The sequence below is a fragment of the Lactuca sativa genome, chromosome 7, assembly GCF_002870075.4.
Source record: "Lactuca sativa cultivar Salinas chromosome 7, Lsat_Salinas_v11, whole genome shotgun sequence".
Lineage (NCBI taxonomy): Eukaryota > Viridiplantae > Streptophyta > Magnoliopsida > Asterales > Asteraceae > Lactuca > Lactuca sativa.
In genome coordinates this window covers 85,546,483-85,566,382 of record NC_056629.2, presented here as the reverse complement: position 1 = coordinate 85,566,382, position 19,900 = coordinate 85,546,483, and the positions used below count along the sequence as shown (strand labels likewise).

General features: G+C 31.7%; 2 protein-coding genes across 3 annotated transcripts; one reads left to right on the top strand and one right to left on the bottom strand.

Annotated features, from left to right (window-relative positions):
* Nucleotides 1-291: 291 nt before the first annotated feature.
* On the top strand, nucleotides 292-4,308 carry LOC111887666 (TORTIFOLIA1-like protein 2). 2 transcript variants are annotated; one of them, XM_023883839.3, is made up of 9 exons: nucleotides 292-395; nucleotides 622-667; nucleotides 778-1,466; nucleotides 1,539-1,733; nucleotides 1,898-2,000; nucleotides 2,097-2,629; nucleotides 3,056-3,637; nucleotides 3,706-3,871; nucleotides 4,079-4,308. In XM_023883839.3, exons 3-9 carry the CDS (start codon nucleotides 831-833, stop codon nucleotides 4,090-4,092), a joined length of 2,229 nt encoding a protein of 742 aa, XP_023739607.1. In that variant the 5' UTR covers nucleotides 292-395; nucleotides 622-667; nucleotides 778-830; the 3' UTR covers nucleotides 4,093-4,308. The 2 variants fall into 2 exon arrangements, with proteins under 2 accessions (XP_023739607.1, XP_042752188.1); XM_042896254.2 differs by lacking the exon at nucleotides 292-395 and adding an exon at nucleotides 407-541.
* A 976-nt stretch (nucleotides 4,309-5,284) lies between these two features.
* LOC111887667 (probable serine/threonine-protein kinase PBL17) lies at nucleotides 5,285-9,655 on the bottom strand. Its single transcript, XM_023883840.3, has 6 exons — nucleotides 9,225-9,655; nucleotides 8,714-9,057; nucleotides 8,076-8,211; nucleotides 7,814-7,950; nucleotides 7,585-7,708; nucleotides 5,285-5,815 (listed from the first exon to the last, which is right to left on the bottom strand). Exons 1-6 carry the CDS (start codon nucleotides 9,280-9,282, stop codon nucleotides 5,442-5,444), a joined length of 1,173 nt encoding a protein of 390 aa, XP_023739608.1. The 5' UTR covers nucleotides 9,283-9,655; the 3' UTR covers nucleotides 5,285-5,441.
* Nucleotides 9,656-19,900: the final 10,245 nt, after the last annotated feature.

Here is a 19,900-nt window from a genome sequence, read left to right as displayed (position 1 = left end):
TAAATATTTAATAATAATAAATAATAATAATAAATATAAAATTAAGGAAGGGACAAAAAAGGAATTTCCTCATTTTGCATGTGCTCATCGGAGTTGGTTAGACAATAAATGGGAAAAGGATCATGATGGATTTGCCAACCATGAGGATTAGTGGTGTCAAAATTTCAAAATTTCAAAACTAAGAACAAACTTGTAGAAATATGTATAACCTAGGGGTCAAAATTGTATCTTACTTTAAAACAAAGGAATTTTCACTGAGAAAAGTACAAACAATAGGAGACGCATAGCAACTCCATAAATATCACTCCAAATTCGAATGTGGAGTCTCAAAAGCGCGAAAACAGAGAAAAACGAACACCACCTTTTGAATTCAACGTTAGTATAATAATTAAGGGGTATGATTTCCTCGAACTTCGACTACCATCTTTATTACAGATTCCCATTTCTGATGTAAATTTCTTTATCAGATCCACAATTTTGATTTTAAACTTATGTAATCACAATCAACAAACAAATCTTACTGTTTTTGATTGATTTAAAGGTAATTACTATGTGTATCAACGTTAAAGTAGATTACGCTCTCGTTTTGACCAACTTTTTTCTTCATTTGCGTTTATGTAGGGTTTGAATTTATGGATTGGAACGTCGCAATCGGTTACACTCCAATGTAAGTTTTCCCTCTTCTCTTTGAATTTCGATTGAATTCAGTGTTCTTTGAATTTCAATTGAATTCAGTGTTCTTCATTTGCGTAATGAGTTCTTTCTATTTCCCTGCAGTTTGTTCTGCTTCAATGGAGGTTTAATAAGGTAAACACAAGCGTCTCGAAAAGATGAAGGCGCATTTGAAATTGAGAGGAGCCACCGCTAGGGTTAACAACCAACAAGCTACATTTGAGCTAAAACATCGCGTGGTAATTGCATTGAACAAGATATCTGATCGAGATACATACCAAATTGGGGTTGATGAGCTTGAAAGAACAATCAAAAGTTTAACTCCAGAAAACGTGTCCCCATTTTTGTCATGCATCTTAGACACAGATTCAGAGCAGAAAAAGGCTGTTCGTAAGGAATGTATCAGACTCATGGGTACCCTCGCAACCTTCCACCATGATCTCATTGGTCCTCACATAGGAAAAATGGTTTCTAGCATAGTGAAAAGACTAAAAGATCCTGATGCTGTTGTGAGAGATGCTTGTGTGGATACCATGGGTGTTTTGGCATCCAGATTAACTTCTTTTGAGGGAAATTTTGTTGTTTTAGTGAAACCTCTTTTTGAAGCAATATGTGAGCAAAATAAACATGTTCAAAATGGTTCTGCTCTCTGTTTAGCTCGGGTGATTGACAATGCAATGGATCCTCCAGTGTCTATTCTACAAAGAATGTTAATAAAGACAACAAAGTTGCTCAATAATCCACACTTCATGGTGAAACCTGCCATTATTGAGTTAAACAGAAGTATCATTCAGGTCAATTTTGACTTTTGAGCTAACTCTTTTTGTTAAATGCTAGAGATTTTAAGTGTTCTTATTCAATTTCAGGCAGGAGGGGCCTCAACAGAAAGTAGTTTAAGTGTTGCAATGACTAGCATTCAAGAAGCTCTTAAGAACAGTGACTGGAGTACACGTAAAGCTGCATCTTTAGCATTAGCAGAATTTGCATCAAGTAATGCATCATATTTTGGATCTTTCAAATCATCTTCTATACACTCCCTTGAATTATGTCGCTTTGACAAGGTTTGTGTTATTCTTCAATCTTCAATCTTCAATCTTCAATCTTCAATCTTCAATCTTCAATCAACTTGTAACTCTTTTATTTTGAGTTATCACAAAAAAATGCAACAATTTTCTTTTCTTTTTCTGGAAAAACTTATTCCAAATCTACCCATTTGATCATATAGGTCAAACCAGTTAGGGACACAGTACTGCAGGCCTTACAGCTCTGGAGAAGTCTTAAAGAAACTGATGCTTTTGAATGCTCAGAAGCTCGATCTTCTATTAAAGGTTTGGATTTTGGAACTGTTAAATTCTTCATGACATTTTCTTACATATTTAGTTTTGTTTTCGAATAAAATATAAACATTAAGCTAAAACTCTCAGGAGGTGATTATAATGAGTCCAAAGTGAAGGATACAAGAATTCCACTTTCAGTTAGAAAGAATGGTAGTAGTAGTAGTAATGTGGGAAGTCCTCATAATTCCAAACCAAATGATTGGAATATCAAAGTCATTGTCCCAAATACACACAATAATTTTTTGTTATATCCTAAAGATGAAGAATCTGAAGGAAGTTCTGTTACAAAAGCATTCACAAGTACTCAAGATATTGGATATGAATACGTGCCCATGGATGACAAACATGAGTTCTCTTCTACATCCAATATTGACACCGAAAAATTTGAAGCTAAATTGATGGGAGTGAATCGATTACTAGTGGATAAAGAAATGAGTAGTGAAGAACAGAGATACTATTCAAAGATTGAGGATTGTAAAAGTAATGAATCGAATGTTAGAGAATCGGTTTCTGAATCTATTCATGGATGTTGCATGCAAACAACAAAAGAAATTAGTTTGTTTCGAGAGAAGCTTCAGGATATAGATAACAAACAATCAAATCTCTTGTATCTTTTGAAGGTCATAAAATCTTTTCTCTACTTTCTTAATTCCCAGTCCCAGTCCCAGTCCCAGTCACTGTCACTGTCACTGTCACTGTCACTGTCACTGTTACAGTCACAGTCACTTTCACTTTTACTATTACTGGCACTCATAGTCAGTTTTACGGTCACAGTCACTCATAGTCGTTACGGTCACTGTTACAGTCATAGTCATTCACAGTCACTGTCACTGTCACTGTCACTGTCGCAGTCGCAGTCACAGTCACAGTCACTTCACTGTCACTATCACTCATAGTCAGTATTACGGTCACTGTCACTTAAAGTCGTTATAGTTACTCATAACCAGTATCACTGTCACTGTCACTGTTACTATCACTGTCATTGTTATTGTCATTGTCATTGTCACTGTCACTGTTAATGTACTTTTTGTTGTATTTTCTATTAGGGGTTTACAAGCAAGACAACAGATAGCTTGTCAATAATACAAACAAAGGTGTCAAGTTTGGAACATGTAGTGGATCAAATGGCACAAAACATTGATGATCATAAAGGAAGAAATTTAAAATCAACCTCCAATTTTTTGAAAAAAAGTTCTCCAAGACCCTCAACATGCACTCCAAGGCAATCACTGGATACACTCACTAGACAATCTCCATTACAGCCCCCCAAACAATCCGATGCTTCTGAAGACTCCACATTTTGTAGGGGCAAATCCGGAAATTCAACCAACCAAGGCATAGACTCATGGATGGACCCCATGAGTAGAAACAATGTAGTCAAGGACACACAAAAGGACATCTCTAGACTGGGAATCCAAAGTGCTATAAATAGAAAGAAAGATTTGGATGCTGCATATGTTGATGCCTTGAATTCTTGTGATGAGGTGGCATTAGTGTATCTTTTTGACAAAACGGGCCCCGTTTTGGAAAAATTATCACACATGACTGTCAATGTGATTGTTAGCACTTTGGCAACATTCTTGTCAGAACAACGGTTTATGAACTCAATAATCCCATGGCTACATCAAGTAAAATTTTATTATTCTTTATAAATTCTCTTAATAATTTTTAGTCTAAGGTTTATATTGTTATTTAGGTGGTGGAATTAAGTGGTGTCCATGGATCAAACCACCTTCTACTCACTGCAAAAACAAGGAGAGAATTTTTGTATGCAATTCAGGAAGCTATGAACATGGAATTACCAAATACTACATCAAGAAGATCAATAACACAATTAGTAACAAAAATGCATCAAGTTTGGGGTAAGTAAACACCTATTTATATTTTATACAACAATGTTAATGTTCTTCCTTTTTTTTTATGCAACAAAATTTTCATTTTTAAATGTTTTGGATAAACAAGAATTTAACTGTTATTTATATTCAAAATTTATATGTTGATTAGTAAAATGAGTGGAGATTTCTAAATAAATGTCTTGGAATTTGATTTTTGATTTTTTTTTTGTGTAGGAAAATGCTCCTGAGATGACTTTTTGAGGGATGCTCATTAGATGTTTGTGCTTGTGGTATGTTGTTTTTTTTTAATCTGAATATAAAAAGAAAAAAGAAAAAAAGAAAAACAGAAAGTTGTTTTAGTAGCAGAGAATGTTTTTTTTTAACCATTCTCTCAACAACTGTTCTATATGATGTAATGATTTTAAAAGCAATGATTTTGTTCTCATCTTTTACATCTCTAATAATCTACCCTAATAAATAAGAATGATTTTGCCATATGTCATTCTCTCATTCAATTGGCCACATGTCATTTTGTCATAATTTTGAAAAATATTTAATTTCCACTTGTCATTTACTTCATTTTTTATTTCCAATATATCATTAATTTAGTTTCCATAAATTAAACATATCATGATGACTATTAATTTCAAATTTTAAATTTTGAATTTCAATTTCAATTTCAAATAAATTTATAGTTTACACTTTTGTGTTTAACATTTTGTTATAATTTACCCGTTTAGTACATGGATCTAATAACTAAACACATAATTATAATTTATTTATTTTTTGCATTTTTTTCTTCCATTTTCAGTTATTTCATAATTTTAATTTAGATAAATTTCTCATTTAATCTTTTCTATTTAACATTTTGTTTTAATCAACCTGTATAATATACGGGTATCACAACTAGTTTATAATAAATATCTCTACTACTATGTTTTTGTTAATTTTTTATGTCTAAATTTGGTATTGATGTTTGCATATATGAAATATCTTGAGCTTAAACATTCCAATTAATTTCAAATATTCAAAAAATGGAGTTGTTGGAATCTAAAATTTGGCAAACCGATAAAGAATTAGGTTTATTTTCGGGAGTTATATGTAAATAACAGATGATATGTTCAATATTTTAGATCATTCAGACATTATACAATTTATACACAAAGGTGTTAAATATGAGAGTTTTTTGTCCTTATTTGAGGTTTTGGTAATATTTTTCATCCCTATTCCAAGTAATATGACTATAAGTTTAGAGCGAAATTGCAAATTCAGCTATATTCAAGGACCTAAAATAGTAATTTACTTGAAACATGAACCAAAAATATTACAAAACACCAAAATCAGAAAACCCTCATGGACCAAAATCGTAATTTAGTCAAAATTTTAACTTAAAAAAAAAGTTAAAAAATACTATTACATTAATAATTTCTGACCCAAATATTAAAGGGACGTATAGTTGATTTGTCATTTTCATTAACCAATAACAACACTTACCTTCTATTTCTACAAAATCAAAACAAGACATGTATAGATAAAAGAAAAAGGATAAAAAAAACATGCATTATCATGAATTCATTTCCCAACAATTCTTGTTTCTTCAAAACCCCCTTTGGGGGCTTTTTTTCACTGATCTTGGTGTTCGAATCTCTTCTAGACCAACAGTGTCATTGGTTTGAAGAGACTCGAGCAGTTCAACAACATTACCCATAGCTGGTCTACCTTTCGGGTTTTGACTAATACATTGGTGAGCCAAATTAGCCGCTTTTATAGCCTCTTTGGATGAATATTGACCTTCCATTCTAGGATCTAGTATCTTTAAAAGTTTCTTGTCATGGGTCAAAAGTGGTCTAGCCCAATCCACCAAATTGTGCTCATGGCTAGGCCGACTCTTGTCCATGGCCTTCCTCCCAATCAACATCTCAAGAAGCACCACTCCAAATCCGTATATATCACTTCTAGCTGTCAAGTGTCCTGAAATTTTCATCAAAATATCTATAAGCCCCATTTGTTATGCAAGACACTCTGTTTGACATGCATTAGATTGAGACTGATGTCACAAAAGTTATAATTTTTTTTTGTGCCTTCTAAAAAGGTGGGACATAAACTCACTATCGATATCTCAAAGACATGAGCTCATGACCCAAAGGAATGGGCCATTTAAATATGTTGTTTTTTTATACCTGAAGAGAAAAGCAAGTACAATCTTATTGATTAATTAAGAACGATTTGCGTTTATATAAAAAACTTCGATTAAACAAAGACTTCATTAATTAGCGTGTTTTATGCAAAAAAGTCCATTATTTTGGGAAAGATTTTAATAAAGTCCTAAATGTTTTTTTGAACAAAAAAATCTCATTATTTTGGAAAAATCACATAACCTGTTATTTTCTGTTAAAAAAATAATAATAAAAAGGATTTTTTTGTTAATTTGGACAAAATGTTAAATAATCAGGACATTTCTATTCAAAAGAAAAATTTTAGGACTTCATCAAAAAATTTCCAAAATAATGAGACTTTTAGTCTTTTCTGCATTAAACCCTTAAATAACTTACATATAAACACATTTCATTTGGTAAAAAAATGTATGATATATACATTTAAGAAAAAATTGTTTGCAAAATGAATCCAAACAATCACAAAATCCTAAAATATAACTTTTTATATAAAAAAAATAATTTAGTTATTTTTTGGTAAAAAAAAGGAACTGTAGTTTCGAATCATTTTACAAAGATAATATAATTGAACAGTGGATCAATAGCGAGTTTTTGGTCCACCTTTTTTAAGTGGGACAAAAATTGCAATTTTGGTTCCATTGACATCAGTCACAGTCACAGTTGTCAATAGCGACCATAGCGGTCGCTATAGCAAATAGCGTGGCGAGGCGGTCATCGACCGCTATGGACTAAATAGCGACAGAAAGCGGGGTTTTTAGCGATAGGGTTATTTTTTTTTTATTATTTTTTTTTAAAAAAAAGCTGGAATAAACGTATTAGGTTTAACGGCTTGACGCTAACTAAAATCAAGTCTCGTTTGCCACTTCGCTTCCCACCTCTACGCTCTGGACTTGCTCTGCCTTCGAATCCATGTCTAAAAAACTAATATAGTTAAGTTATTTAGCTAGTTTAATGGTTTGTTTGCTTATTTATTGGTTATAATAGCTATAATAGTTAAATAATAAATATTTTTTAATATTTTTATACCTATCGCTAAATACGAAATAGCGGTCACTATTTACCGCTATTCGCTACATAGCTTATAGGTGGCCCGTCGCTATTTGCCGTTATTCGCTATCGATAACTATGGTTACAGTTCAAACCGAATGCATACCAAATACAGTACAATCTATTCTATCATTAATATCAAACGAGGCCCACCATTTAAACCCTAATACCAAAGTTAACAAGAATACCTTTTAATTCCCAGACATGACAAGTTAATGAAAGTTCGAACTTCGCAATTCAAATCAAATCAAGTTATTTATAACTCAAATATTTGATGTGTATACTTATCTTTATTTAGCACCAAGTCTATTACTATTTGTCTATTTCTTTTTTGTTAAATATAGATTTCATGCATCAAACACTTAATACTAATGGATTATATTTTTCATCCTGATATTGAGGCATTAACACAATCTATTAATGGATACTTTCTTAAAACCGATGAAGTGATAAAATAAAATGTAAAAAGAAAAGAAAAAGGAACTGTGAGAAAATAAAAATATATCCAAAAAATTTCACCTGTCATGATATACTCAGGAGCTGCATATCCATAAGTACCCATAACTCGTGTGGACACATGTGTTTGATCTCCCATTGGCCCATCTTTTGCAAGTCCAAAATCCGATAATTTTGCATTGAATTCCTTCAATTTTAATTTTTTTTTTTCATAAGAACAAGTAGGAAATTAGAATAATATTCTACATCTTTTTTTTTCCCTATTATTTTTAAGGATTAAATACAAACTAACCCCATCTAACAAAATATTTGATGTTTTGAAATCTCGATAAATCACCGGCCTTTCTGCATCATGAAGAAAAGCAAGCCCTTTTGCAGCATGCAAAGCTATCTTCATTCTCTTTGACCAATTCAGTGTCGCAGATGCTCCTTTTTACATCAACACATTGTTACTCATAATAACACAAGATTTCCAAAAAAATTCAATTCAAGTGAAAAAGTTTAAAAAATCACTTTTTCATAATTTTTTTTTTGATAAAATATTAGGCACTCACTACGGAAAAGGTAATCTTCCAAACTGCCAGATGGCATATACTCATACACCAAAAGTCGATGATCTTCCTCACAACAGTAGCCAATAAGCTTCACTAGATTAGGGTGTTGTAGTTGACCTAAATAATTGACTTCAGTCTGAAAAGAAGATAAGAATATTTATAAAAATGTTTTTTTTGTTTACTAAAGTTAATCTTTCAATTCTTTATTAAGACATTATATTTTGAAAAGTATACTCAATTATAATAGTGAAGTATTGCTTTGTATTTGATAGATTTTTTGAAATACAATGTTGTAATAAGAAAAATGAGAAGTATGATCTATAATAAATAAGTTAATGAAAATACGTTACACTTTCTTATATTTTACCTTTTTCTCAAATGTTTAATATTTGTTATTAACAATGAACGTGTGTATGTGCAAACAAAAATGCAAATCAAGAAAAATTGCATACATTCCCATGAGTCTATGTTTGTTATACGAGACTCAATAAATTTTTTAAGGATATTTTTAATGATAGAAGATAAGAACAACATTGTCATTATTATTATTATTACTATTTCAATTTTTGAATGTGACAAAAAGTAGAAAATATTTGAAAGATTATATAGACAAAAAAACACATGCAAAAAGTACATACCAGCCATTCCCTATCTCCTTGGATTCCTTCTGGATCAAGTTCCTTAATAGCAACTTGAATTTTTGAATAACAAGGTCTCACATTCTCATCTATAACACCTTTATAAACAATTCCAAAACCACCCTCACCTAACACTTGATCTGGTCTAAAAACTTTTGTAGCAATTCGCATTTCTTCATATGTGAAAACATCAAGATTACCATATCCAGGATTCTTGCGAAGATCTTTAACATCTTTTTTGATCACCATTCCATTTCTAGGACTTTTCATGTGAGGTGATTCCATGATTCTTGGTATAATCGGTGATGTACATTTTTCTTTGGTCGGATATTGTCCAATTTCACCTGAAATTTTTCAAAATTTGACTTCGAATCTTCCAAATATGAATACGTGATTTTAGAGTTACAATCTATGAATCTATGAATCTTTAACAAAACTAATCGAATCTACTCTAAAACGTACATAAAAAACGCTTATGAGAATCTTGCAAAATGTTAAAGAAAAAGTGTACCTTTTGTCGTCTGGAAAGAGTGATTTGCATCGTATTCGGAACTGAAACAAATACCCATTGGAGAAATTTAGAGGAACAAACAACAAATCAGATTCGTATTTTTCCCCCAAAACAGCACATTGCTAAAGACTTCATCGATTTTGACTACATAATAAGTCCAACAACACTCTCGATCACTATTTCGAGAAAACTCAAAGCCAATCTTCGCCGGTTTCTCAAAATCTCAAACAAGTCGCCGGCGATTGCAAATACTCCGTCGAGATTCGATTTGGGTCAACTCAAGAACCCAATTTCAGTGAAGTTTTGAAAGAAACGATGGAGCTTACCACTGTACGAAGGAAGACCCTTTCTATAGTAAAGAATTGATTAATAATTTGAGAGAGAGAGAGAGAGAGAGAGAGAATTTGGGATTTGAGACGATGGTTTGCGCGAAAACATTGATACTGACGTTCAAAGTTGAAAATCTCAAATCAAACATAAATGTACAACTTTTTATGCATACCGTACAAGCAAATTATATATAATTGCTTTAAAATTAAAAACTACTCTGAAAAAAGCAACAAAATTTTCATTTAATAAATCTATTTAGTTATAAGTCATAACAATAATAATAAAAAAATGAAAGTAGTTTGATAGTTTTCTATATATAAGGTTATTATAATAATGAAATTATAATATTATAAATATATAATTTTTTAAAATATAATATCTTAATGAAAAATATACAATATTGTATTAGAAATAAATACAAATAACATGATATGATAAACAAATAAATAAACATTTGTTTGTATTCATTTTGTGTCGTCCATTTCATTGTTTTGCTATTTATCAGATCCCAAGATTTTAAAATGAATTGTTATGTTTTTTTTAACAAGTCAAGAAAAAATATCAAAAACATGGTTGCGTACTTGCGTTTGACATTTTTTTTTTTGCCTAACATGGTGTTTTTTTTATATTATGGTACCGATACTTTTAACTTTTATTTTTAATTTATAACATATAAAAATCGTCTTCTTCGTATAAACGCGACAAATCTCTCTCAATTAAAAAGACATATGCAAGATACCCACTTATTTATTAACTTTGTCATTTTCTGTACGTTGGCCTTTTGTTTATTTTGGGGAAGTAAGGAAATTGTAAATAATAATATCGACATCAAAGAAAAAATAATTAATAAATATTACTCTTAGAGGACTTTTATTGGATATTACCTGGCAATTAATGATTTTTATAGAAATGGAACTTCCTAATAGGGAGTTTTTGGGCCGCTTGACCCCGTTATATCACGCCACAAAGTACACTTCATGTTAATCGGATATATAACTTTTGTAAGTTTTTTATTTCTTCATAAAATGTTTCTCATTTGACACTACAAGTTTCTAGCATTTAATTTAAATAAAACGTTTCAAATCCAAAAATTATTTCTCGTAGTATTTAACAAAACGTTATATGGTACCAGCTAATTGCTACACGTTAATTTTGCCGAACACGCCTACCTGTTATGATACCTTAGTAGATTCATCTCTTCTTTCTATTTTGATATTTTATCATATTGTCACCGATTATCGATTAATGATCGGGCCCTAAGAACAATAAATCGGTATTACGAAGTCAATGAACCAATATTATTAATGAATAAAATTGGCATATAACCGATATTTATAAATGAAATCAATGAATCGTAAATAGCCAATAACTATGAACGAAATCAATGAATTGGTACACAACGGATAAATATGAATGAAACAATGAATCATAATTGCCTGATAGCTTATACTGGAATGTGGTGATGCATTGTATACATACCATTTACTCATGACATGTGTTTTTAAGTAAGGTTTATATTATGTTCTATAAGCTTATGTTTTCAAGAGATGATTATAAAATGATTCATAGTCGAGTGAAGCTATACTGAGGTTCATAAGTTTATTTTTCCAAGTAAAGCTTATTATATGTCTTGAAAATCTATTATCTAAAACAAAGGATTTTGATAAATATTTTCTAATGAAGTTTATGATTCTCATATTTTTAAAGTGAAAATGATTAATATGTTTGAAAATATTTTGTGTCTAAAATTAGTGTAATTCATGAAAGATTTTTGTCTTACGTATTCTTTTTCTAATGCCATATATTTTAGGTTCAGGTAACGTAGAAATAAAAGTACTTAGTCATTAGAGGTATTGAATTTTCGGTATAGCATGAAGATATACTTTTGATGTTATAAGAAGAATAGCATTTGTAATTGTGTAATATGCTTCACTATAATTCGCATACTCTAATTTGAATTGATATAAAATTATGACCCCAAGCCAAACTATTACTTTTAAAATGTTTATAACTAGGGAAGAACCCGCTTTGCGGGATTGAATTGGATTTCATTCTATTTCTTTTGAAAGAAAAATGTGATAGATTACAATTCTTTCAAACTCTTTAACAATAAAATCTATTATCACAATTTTAATCACAACCAATGCAGTTTTCCTCATCTCAGTCGGTGGTCCTAATGATGAATCAATCATAGTATATTGTTCAACCTATAAAGAGTACAAAACACAAAAAATACTGTCATTTGAAGGTGCCACCTGGAAATAAGTTGTAAATGCTACAACCAACAATCCAAATCTGATCATTTTTCCTTCAAGGGCAATTACAATGGCAGTGCTATCACATGGTCAAATAATTCATTTTAGTTGCCACCTACAAAAAAATGAATGTTCATATGAAAAAGTTTAGAACTCATCACACTTGGTCATTTTGTTTAATACCAATGTCATTAGAATTTTATGTTAAGTCGAATGTCAAAGAGATTGGATAAATATTAAAGCATTATGAATAAATTAAATAAATTAAAGATGAAGTAATGTAGTTACATTACTTTTTATCAGCAAGCACTGCCACCATTTGCAAAAATCAAATCCATTAACCTCATTTACGAAATTAAGCCAAACCTTTATCTACTCTTTGAAAAAGTGATTGTCCTTCGGTTCTCTCATTTAGTCTCATTTGAAATGGTTAGTTCAGTCTAGAAAAAGAAGCAGAAAAATATCTTATGTAAAAAAAAAACACTTTATCTGGTCAGAGATCTATATGCATGAGAAGCTTTTTGCGTGACAGTCCTAAATGAACAGTTATGTGAGCATAACATATAATGTAAACTCTATTATATAAGTATCCCATTATAACAAGTAATTGGATATTTTAATGCTAATTGCTTATATCAAAGAATACTTGTTGGTTGTGTCGTATCCTCCACCAAAAAACAAATCCATACCTGAAATGTAGCAAACAAAAACACCACTGGCTTGTTCCAAATGCTAAAGGATATGTCCCTGTAAATGGAAGGTTATTTTAGTAAATTCAACCAAATGAAAAGGCATTTGACTCGAAAGATTAAAGTTTAAAGTTTTATATTAAAGAGATTACGCAAATGTGAGTTGGGTCAAGTTAGCCAACACTTGTGGAATTGGTCCTCTTAGATTGTTGTTATTTAGCCTCTTGGTATAGTTCAAACTCCAAAAGTTCAATAAACTAAAATCATCATAGGTGATTAAAAAAAAAGGTAAATGACTTAAAAATATTGTAAGGTGTTAATATTAGTTAAATAAGGACGACGATTTTATCCTTGTAGGAGTTGATAAAAGTAAAAAAGAACAACTAAACTTGTTTCAAAGGAGACATATATTACCAGTTACAACAGCTGATGAAGAACCTCCAGAAGCAATATGGACAGCTTTCTCAGCAGCTAGAGACTCAATAAATGAGGGAACACTCTGATGTTGTCAAGATCCATGTCTACCATACCCCCAACAGAGCATCCAACCAACATCTTTCAAACAAAAAAACAGTAAATCATATCTGTGGAAATATTGTTAAAACTGTTTGTTGGAATATAAGGGTAAAACGGTCATTAAAGTTAACAAAGGGGACAAAAAGTGTTACCGAAGGTGATTTTAGGGGCAAAATGGTCATGTTACATGAACTTCACACCACAACGGAATTTTTTTTACCAGACTGCAACAAATAGCAATGTTCTTTTACTTTTTACTTTCATTTATTCATGTATTGTAGCATCTTTGATTAAAAATTTAAAAATTTAAAAAAAAATACCTGAAATCGCTTTAATGCAATGGTAAACACATTTGGCGCTTCCAACAATGTCAATTTCTTTTTGGCTTTCTCATAGGATATACACCTGTAAGTTAAAAAGTTAATAAATAAATAAATAAAAAGTTGTAAGGTAAGATTAGATGAGAGATTTTGAACAAACCTGCTGCATTTGTACTTTTTTTCACCATCTAGTACTTCAGTGCATGTAAGCTTCTTCAAGAGTTGCTATATCAACTTCTTTATCTACAATTCAAAGCCACAGTAGCTTTAGAAATTAGAAGCTTCTTGTGTTTTAGATAAAGATGATTTGAAGTAGTTAATAAAAGACATTGTTACCTTAGATCTTAGATAACCACCAAATGTAAGTCCGATTAGAGTTGTTTCTTCTTCTAAGGAGTTGGAAGATTTTGTTCCAGCTTCCTTAAGACTGGCGGATTGCAAAGTATCAATAGCATACCTGTAATAACATCACTTGATAACTGAGTCAACTCACTAAGAGACTATTACATCAATTTAAATGGCATAAATCATAAATGCAAAAGTATAAGTCACTTTACCTTAAAAATTCATGTGCATCTTCTTCTTTCCCATGGCCAAGATTGCTTCACCGGAAGACCTTCAATCGATCATCGTTTTTTAGAATTTCTGATAATCGATCATCGTTTTTCAGAATTTCTGATAATCGATCTTTGCAAGTCAATGCTGATAGAAGCATGAAAGGGAAAGAGAAGTACAGGCACCGATTCAAAGTAAATCACATACCTCAACGCTTGTGGCTGCCTTTGACCCCATCATTCCTTCTTGCTCATCTAAGATTGCTAGGATTTACTTCAATCTCAATGTGAAACCTCTGTATATCCAACCTGAGAAAGCAGCAGACAATTTAGATTTTATTTTGGCTTATCAAGTAAGTGAAGAAACCAACCGCATCTTAATTATAATACGAAATCGGTGATGATGTTGAACAGGTAAGCAAGACAAACCCTAGAAATTTAGAAAAAAGAAATCGAGTCGACATATGCGAAGAATATACCCGAGATCAGGTAAACCGATCGGGAAATCAGAACATATCTAATTTCTTCGTTCTCTCGTTTGTGTCCTTCAGACAACAAATTAGAAGGGTGGAGAGGGTGGTCTGGAGTTGCTTCAGATGGAAGCCAGTGGAGGATCAAACCAAGGTAGGGAAGGTGAGTAGTAGACATAGAGAGATACAAAAGAAGAGAGAGGTATATGGACGGATGCTTATTGAGTCGGTGGACATTAAGTGGAGGTGGACACTAATCTCTTTTCCACTGGCTTCTCTAACACGTGTATTTGTAGACACTTCCATATATCAACAAAAAAATTAAAAAGCGGTTAACAATGATCCAAAGGAAAGCAAAAAAAAAAATCCCCACCAATGAGAAGCAAGTCCTGTTCACCTGCCACTTCAAAATTAGTATATATATATATATATATATATATATATATATATATATATATATATATATATATATATATATATATATATATAATGAGAACAAATTTTACCAGATATGACTTTATGTCATAAGATGTTTAAAAATTATGGGATTTAAATGCACAAAATATAATGTGTTACAAATTGGTATTGAAGTCATAATTTAAATGAATTAGGTTTGAAAATTCTAAACTTAGGCTTAAACTATGAGGATTAGTGAGGAATAAGTGCTTTAGGAAAACAACTAGTAACAACATTAGGTCATATATGCTTATTTTGATTGTCAAAATTTCATGGTTAAGAAACAACATGCTATATCATGTTACAAGCTTTGACTATGCGCTTTCAATTGATATGTAGATTTATAGAATACTAAATTTAAGAATCTTATAGCAAAATAGTGAACATGAGAAGTGAAAGATCTTTGTGCTTAATAATCATAATATAATGATATTACTAATTAATATATGATCCTAAAGGGTCATACTAACAATAGCTTGATACAAATGATTATTTATAAGAATTTAATACTTGATAAATATTCATAAACTCTTATAATTAATTGAGAATTATTTATTTATGAAAATAATAATTTTCGACGAAAAATAACATAATATATCATAAGGTATGATTTATTAAGTCATATACATCTTTTTGGACTGAAAATACTTTTGTCTTTTAGCTAAAGCGATAAGGTTTTATTATTTATAAAGATTATAAGAATTTTATAAATTTTGTCTTATTCTTTCTCCACAACTGTGCATTATGCTACCGATGAAGGAGACTGGTATTTTGATTATAATATTATAGCGACATGCTTTAAAAGCATGGTAATTAAATATTATAAAGTGGTATGGACTCAACATTCTAGTCTCCCCTTGAGGACTCAAGTGATTACAAAGGTTGTGAATCTTTTTCCCTCTATGGTTGTTATTTTATTTCCAATATTTGCAAGATGATCCTTTGATTGGGATAAAACTAGTTTATGTTATTTAAAGCATAAATTCTTTTGTTGCTAATCTTTTGTTTTTGAAATTAATTTTTGAATAAAAACCCAACAATTAGTAACAGAGCCATCTTGCAAGCTTGGTTAGAATTTTGATTATTTGGATAATCTTAGTTTATGGAAACTATGGATAACTTGTTTATTGTTAAAAGAATAAGTTCATACATATTTTCTATCATAACTTTATAATTGTTATTTTATATGACTTCAGTCGTTTTGGTTATGTTTTCTTAATGTAACATAACATGACGTGCTTGAATTGTTGAAACTGTTTCAAAGTGAAGTTGAAAATCAACTCAACAAGACAATTAAAATCCATCGTTCTGATAGAGGTGGTGAATACTTGAGCCAAGAGTTCCAATATCATGTTGGAAGTTGTTGGATTATCTCATAACTTACTCCACTTAAGACAACTTAATGGTGTATCTGAGAGGAGGAATCAGACTTTACTTGATATGGTTCGATCTATGATGAGCAGAAGTACTCTCCTTTTATCATTTTGGAGTTATGTCTTACTCACCGCTGCTTGTAGTTTGAATATGGATCCAATTAAAAAGGTAGACAAAACTGTTGGATTAGGTGTCTAAGCTCATAACTATAATTGGTATGTACTTGATTTGATAATAGCATGGTCATTTTGGGCTGCCTTCACCATAGCAACTGGACAGGATGAATTATGGAGAAAAAGGTTGAAAATGATTTATTAATATATTATAAGAATAATATATTAATTGGGAAATCATATTATTTAATTAGTATTAATTAGAAATTAATTTGGAATTAATTTTGGGATTAAAGGAACTTATTAAAAGTAAGGGGACTGGTATTGAAAATTGTGACAACCCGAAATTTCCATTTTGTACGAACATTAGCTATTCAATAGAAGCTAGTCCAGTTTCAATGAATTTCAGACTTTTCCGAATAAGTTGGTGTACATTAGGGTTTATGTTTAAGGAGATATCAGGACAGTGGATGCTCATGGGTTTGTGAAACTTGAGTATTCAAAACTTCTTAATGTTAGAGTTCAATTTCGGAATAAAAATATTTTCTGCCAAAATATTTCAGGACTATAAATAGATTTCTGAACTAAATTCATTCATTATTCACATTTCCAACTAGAGAAAAGCCATTTTCTCTCTCACAGATCTTCGGGTTTTCATCCCAAATCGTGAGTACACTTCTCTAGTTGTTTTATAATGCTTGTTATATGCTTAATAACATAGATTACATGTCAAATATGTGAGATCCGGGAGTTTACCGCCCAAGAACGTTCTTGGGGAGTAAACTCCAAAAAGAGGCTTAAGAGCTATCTAGTCCCATTTCCTTGATAAGTGAATAACTTAGGCTTGTATGTAAGTAAACTAGGGACTAGAAAACAATAAAAAACACCAAGCTTTAGGTGTTTACGGCCCAAGAATTTCTTGGACCGTGAACTCCAAATTCAAGGGCTTAAAGGTGCCCTAATCACTCCTAAGGCTTTAGACTTTAATACCCATTTAATCCTAGCTAATTTATGGACTTCAAAACATCAAAAGCACCCCTTAAAGGGAGTTTACGGCCAAGAGAATGCTCATAGGCCGTAAACACCAAATAAGGGCACCAAAGTGTGCCTAGGGTCCTCCTTAGCCTTAAACAAATGCCTAGAATTTATCCTACTTGTGTTTGGGACTTGAAAGAATTAAAACACCCATCCCATGAGAGTTTACGGCCGTAAACTCTAAGGGATATGGTCTTTTGGCCGTAAACTCCTCAAAGGAGTATTTTCTATGCCATAAACTACCTAAAGGATTAAACCACCAAGCAAGGCTTATTCTAGAAATCATATGGCACTTTAAAACACCAATTACCACCAAGATTGGAGTTCACGGACGTAAACTCAAGGGTTTACGACCGTAAACTCCTTGTTTGGGGTTTATTGAGGAGTAAACTCTTATATAAATCCCTTTGGTACATTAAACCCCTTTAGCCTTGTCCCATAGCAACTTAGATGCAACAATTAGGACCTATAACACTTATACCAAGTGTTTACATGTTCCTGAGTGTCCCAACTTATTTCATTAAGTTATTATTTGGCTAATTAGTTATATATATGCTCATTATATGATAACTAGGCTCGTGCGTGTGAACAAGTCTCCGTTTGCCACCTAGCACGGTATCCGATACTTCAATCCAATCCACTCACCACAAGTGAGTTCATACCCCTTTAATTCACCTTTGAAATACTTTTAAATGTTTTAAATACTTTATGGGGGGGGATACAAGTTAAATGCTTATAGTTATTGCATCAATCACATGTGATTACATCAATCACATGTGATTAATCACTAGAAAACCAATGATTTTATCACTGTTCAAACCGTTTATCAAACTGTTTTACTTCAAAATGTTTTACAAACTCTTTTACTTATCAAATACTTTTATTTAAACTTTGTTACACTTCTTATAAATTGCATTCCCATATATGTATAGATATATAAGCAATGTTTAAAGGGCTTAGGAAGGCCATCTGCCGTATTTCCTTTTCGCGCTTGAGATGTGGTCTGGTGGGATTTCGGGTAGCCCTCCGAAGGTCGTTTCAATATTAATTATATATCAAATGTACATATATAGACATAAAAGTACTCCTTTATTCATACTTATCAGTACATCATCAGTAAGTTACCATCGGGGTAACACAGGATCATACTATTACAATTTCTAGATCAATGAGTCAGTTCATTCATGAGTCAATACTTATTACTACGAGTACATATACAACTATACTAGACAAAGAACATATACAACTATACTAGACAGAGAACATATACAACTATACTAGAGGAAGAACATATACAACTATACTAGAACAGTTCATTACATTACATATACTAGAATACGTTCATTATTGTGATATGAATCGGAGCATGAATTAAATGCCATGGCCCGAGTTATAGCCAGAGTCTCTTGAAGGGAGAGTGTGAGTTTGCGTATAGATCTATACTGGATTGACTATCCTACACCTTGCTGCTAGCTACAGCCAGACCTGCAGGTCTGCGGGTGCCAAACATCATTCCGTTATTACGACCATTCATATGTCGTTGTTACCAGTCGATAGTATGGTGCAATTAGTCACATGATACCTTAATATAAATCCGGTTTAAGGTAGTTAGTACAGCAGTAGTTCCTATAATACAACACTACAGTACTACAATAATTTACCCATTACATACATTTAGTGATTATTTCACTTAAACATTAATGTACAAACTATATTTTGTTAAATGATAGTTACACTTGGGAAATTACACACTTTTACAATAAACGAGCATACAAAACAGTTAAGCCTTGGTAGAAGACTACTTTAATAGAAAATATAGGTTTTTCTGAGAGATTCAAACTTGTACAAACACTTACAAACATTTACTTACATTTTACAAACTTACACTCGAGACATGTTCAAATGTTTTTGGATAACAAACACCGACACTAAAATACTTATGAACTCACCAGCTTAATGCTGATAAAATCTTTCAAAATAACTTGTATTCTCAGGTCATCAGTAGACAGGTACTGATGCCAGCTTTTGAGAAGATGGAGCGCATCCAAGACTCATCTTATTATTTTGATTTACATTATATTTTTGGTGTCTAAAACTGTACAGAACACGCTTGTATTAAAATTATATATTTAATGCAATGGATGATGTTGTTTGCTTATTTACATTTACTGTGTTGCGATACTTTACATGACGTCCTCCGCCCCAGAACGTTTCCGCCGTTCTTGGTTTTGGGGTGTGACACAAATAATTGATAGTTGCAAGTTAGGCTGATTAACTCCTAAAAGAAGGAGTGGACCAAATCTATATGAAGCCCATAGAGATTTCGTCCATAAGATTTCTAAAAGGGATCCATAGACTGCTTAAGGCTAAAGCAATCAGATTAGGGTTTCACCTGGAAACCCTAGCAACCTCAGCTAATTAAAGGACCCTTGGCTTATGGTTTTCGGCCTAGGGATTCTAAGAAGAACCCTAGACGAATTTTGTAGAGCCTCTATCACCTCTCTCCTACATCCTTTCCTAAGTGGTGTTTGTGACTCTGTTATAGGTGCAACACTTGGGGCACT

Coding starts and splice junctions, on each gene's coding strand:
- LOC111887666 (XM_023883839.3), top strand. CDS start 831: ATGAAGGCGCATTTGAAATTGAGAGGAGCCACCGCTAGGGTTAACAAC. Junction 1,467..1,538: donor TAAACAGAAGTATCATTCAG/GTCAATTTTGAC, acceptor ATTCAATTTCAG/GCAGGAGGGGCCTCAACAGA. Junction 2,001..2,096: donor AGCTCGATCTTCTATTAAAG/GTTTGGATTTTG, acceptor TAAAACTCTCAG/GAGGTGATTATAATGAGTCC.
- LOC111887667 (XM_023883840.3), bottom strand. CDS start 9,282: ATGGGTATTTGTTTCAGTTCCGAATACGATGCAAATCACTCTTTCCAG. Junction 7,709..7,813: donor CAAATATTTTGTTAGATGGG/GTTAGTTTGTAT, acceptor TTAAAATTGAAG/GAATTCAATGCAAAATTATC. Junction 5,816..7,584: donor TCCTGAGTATATCATGACAG/GTGAAATTTTTT, acceptor TGAAAATTTCAG/GACACTTGACAGCTAGAAGT.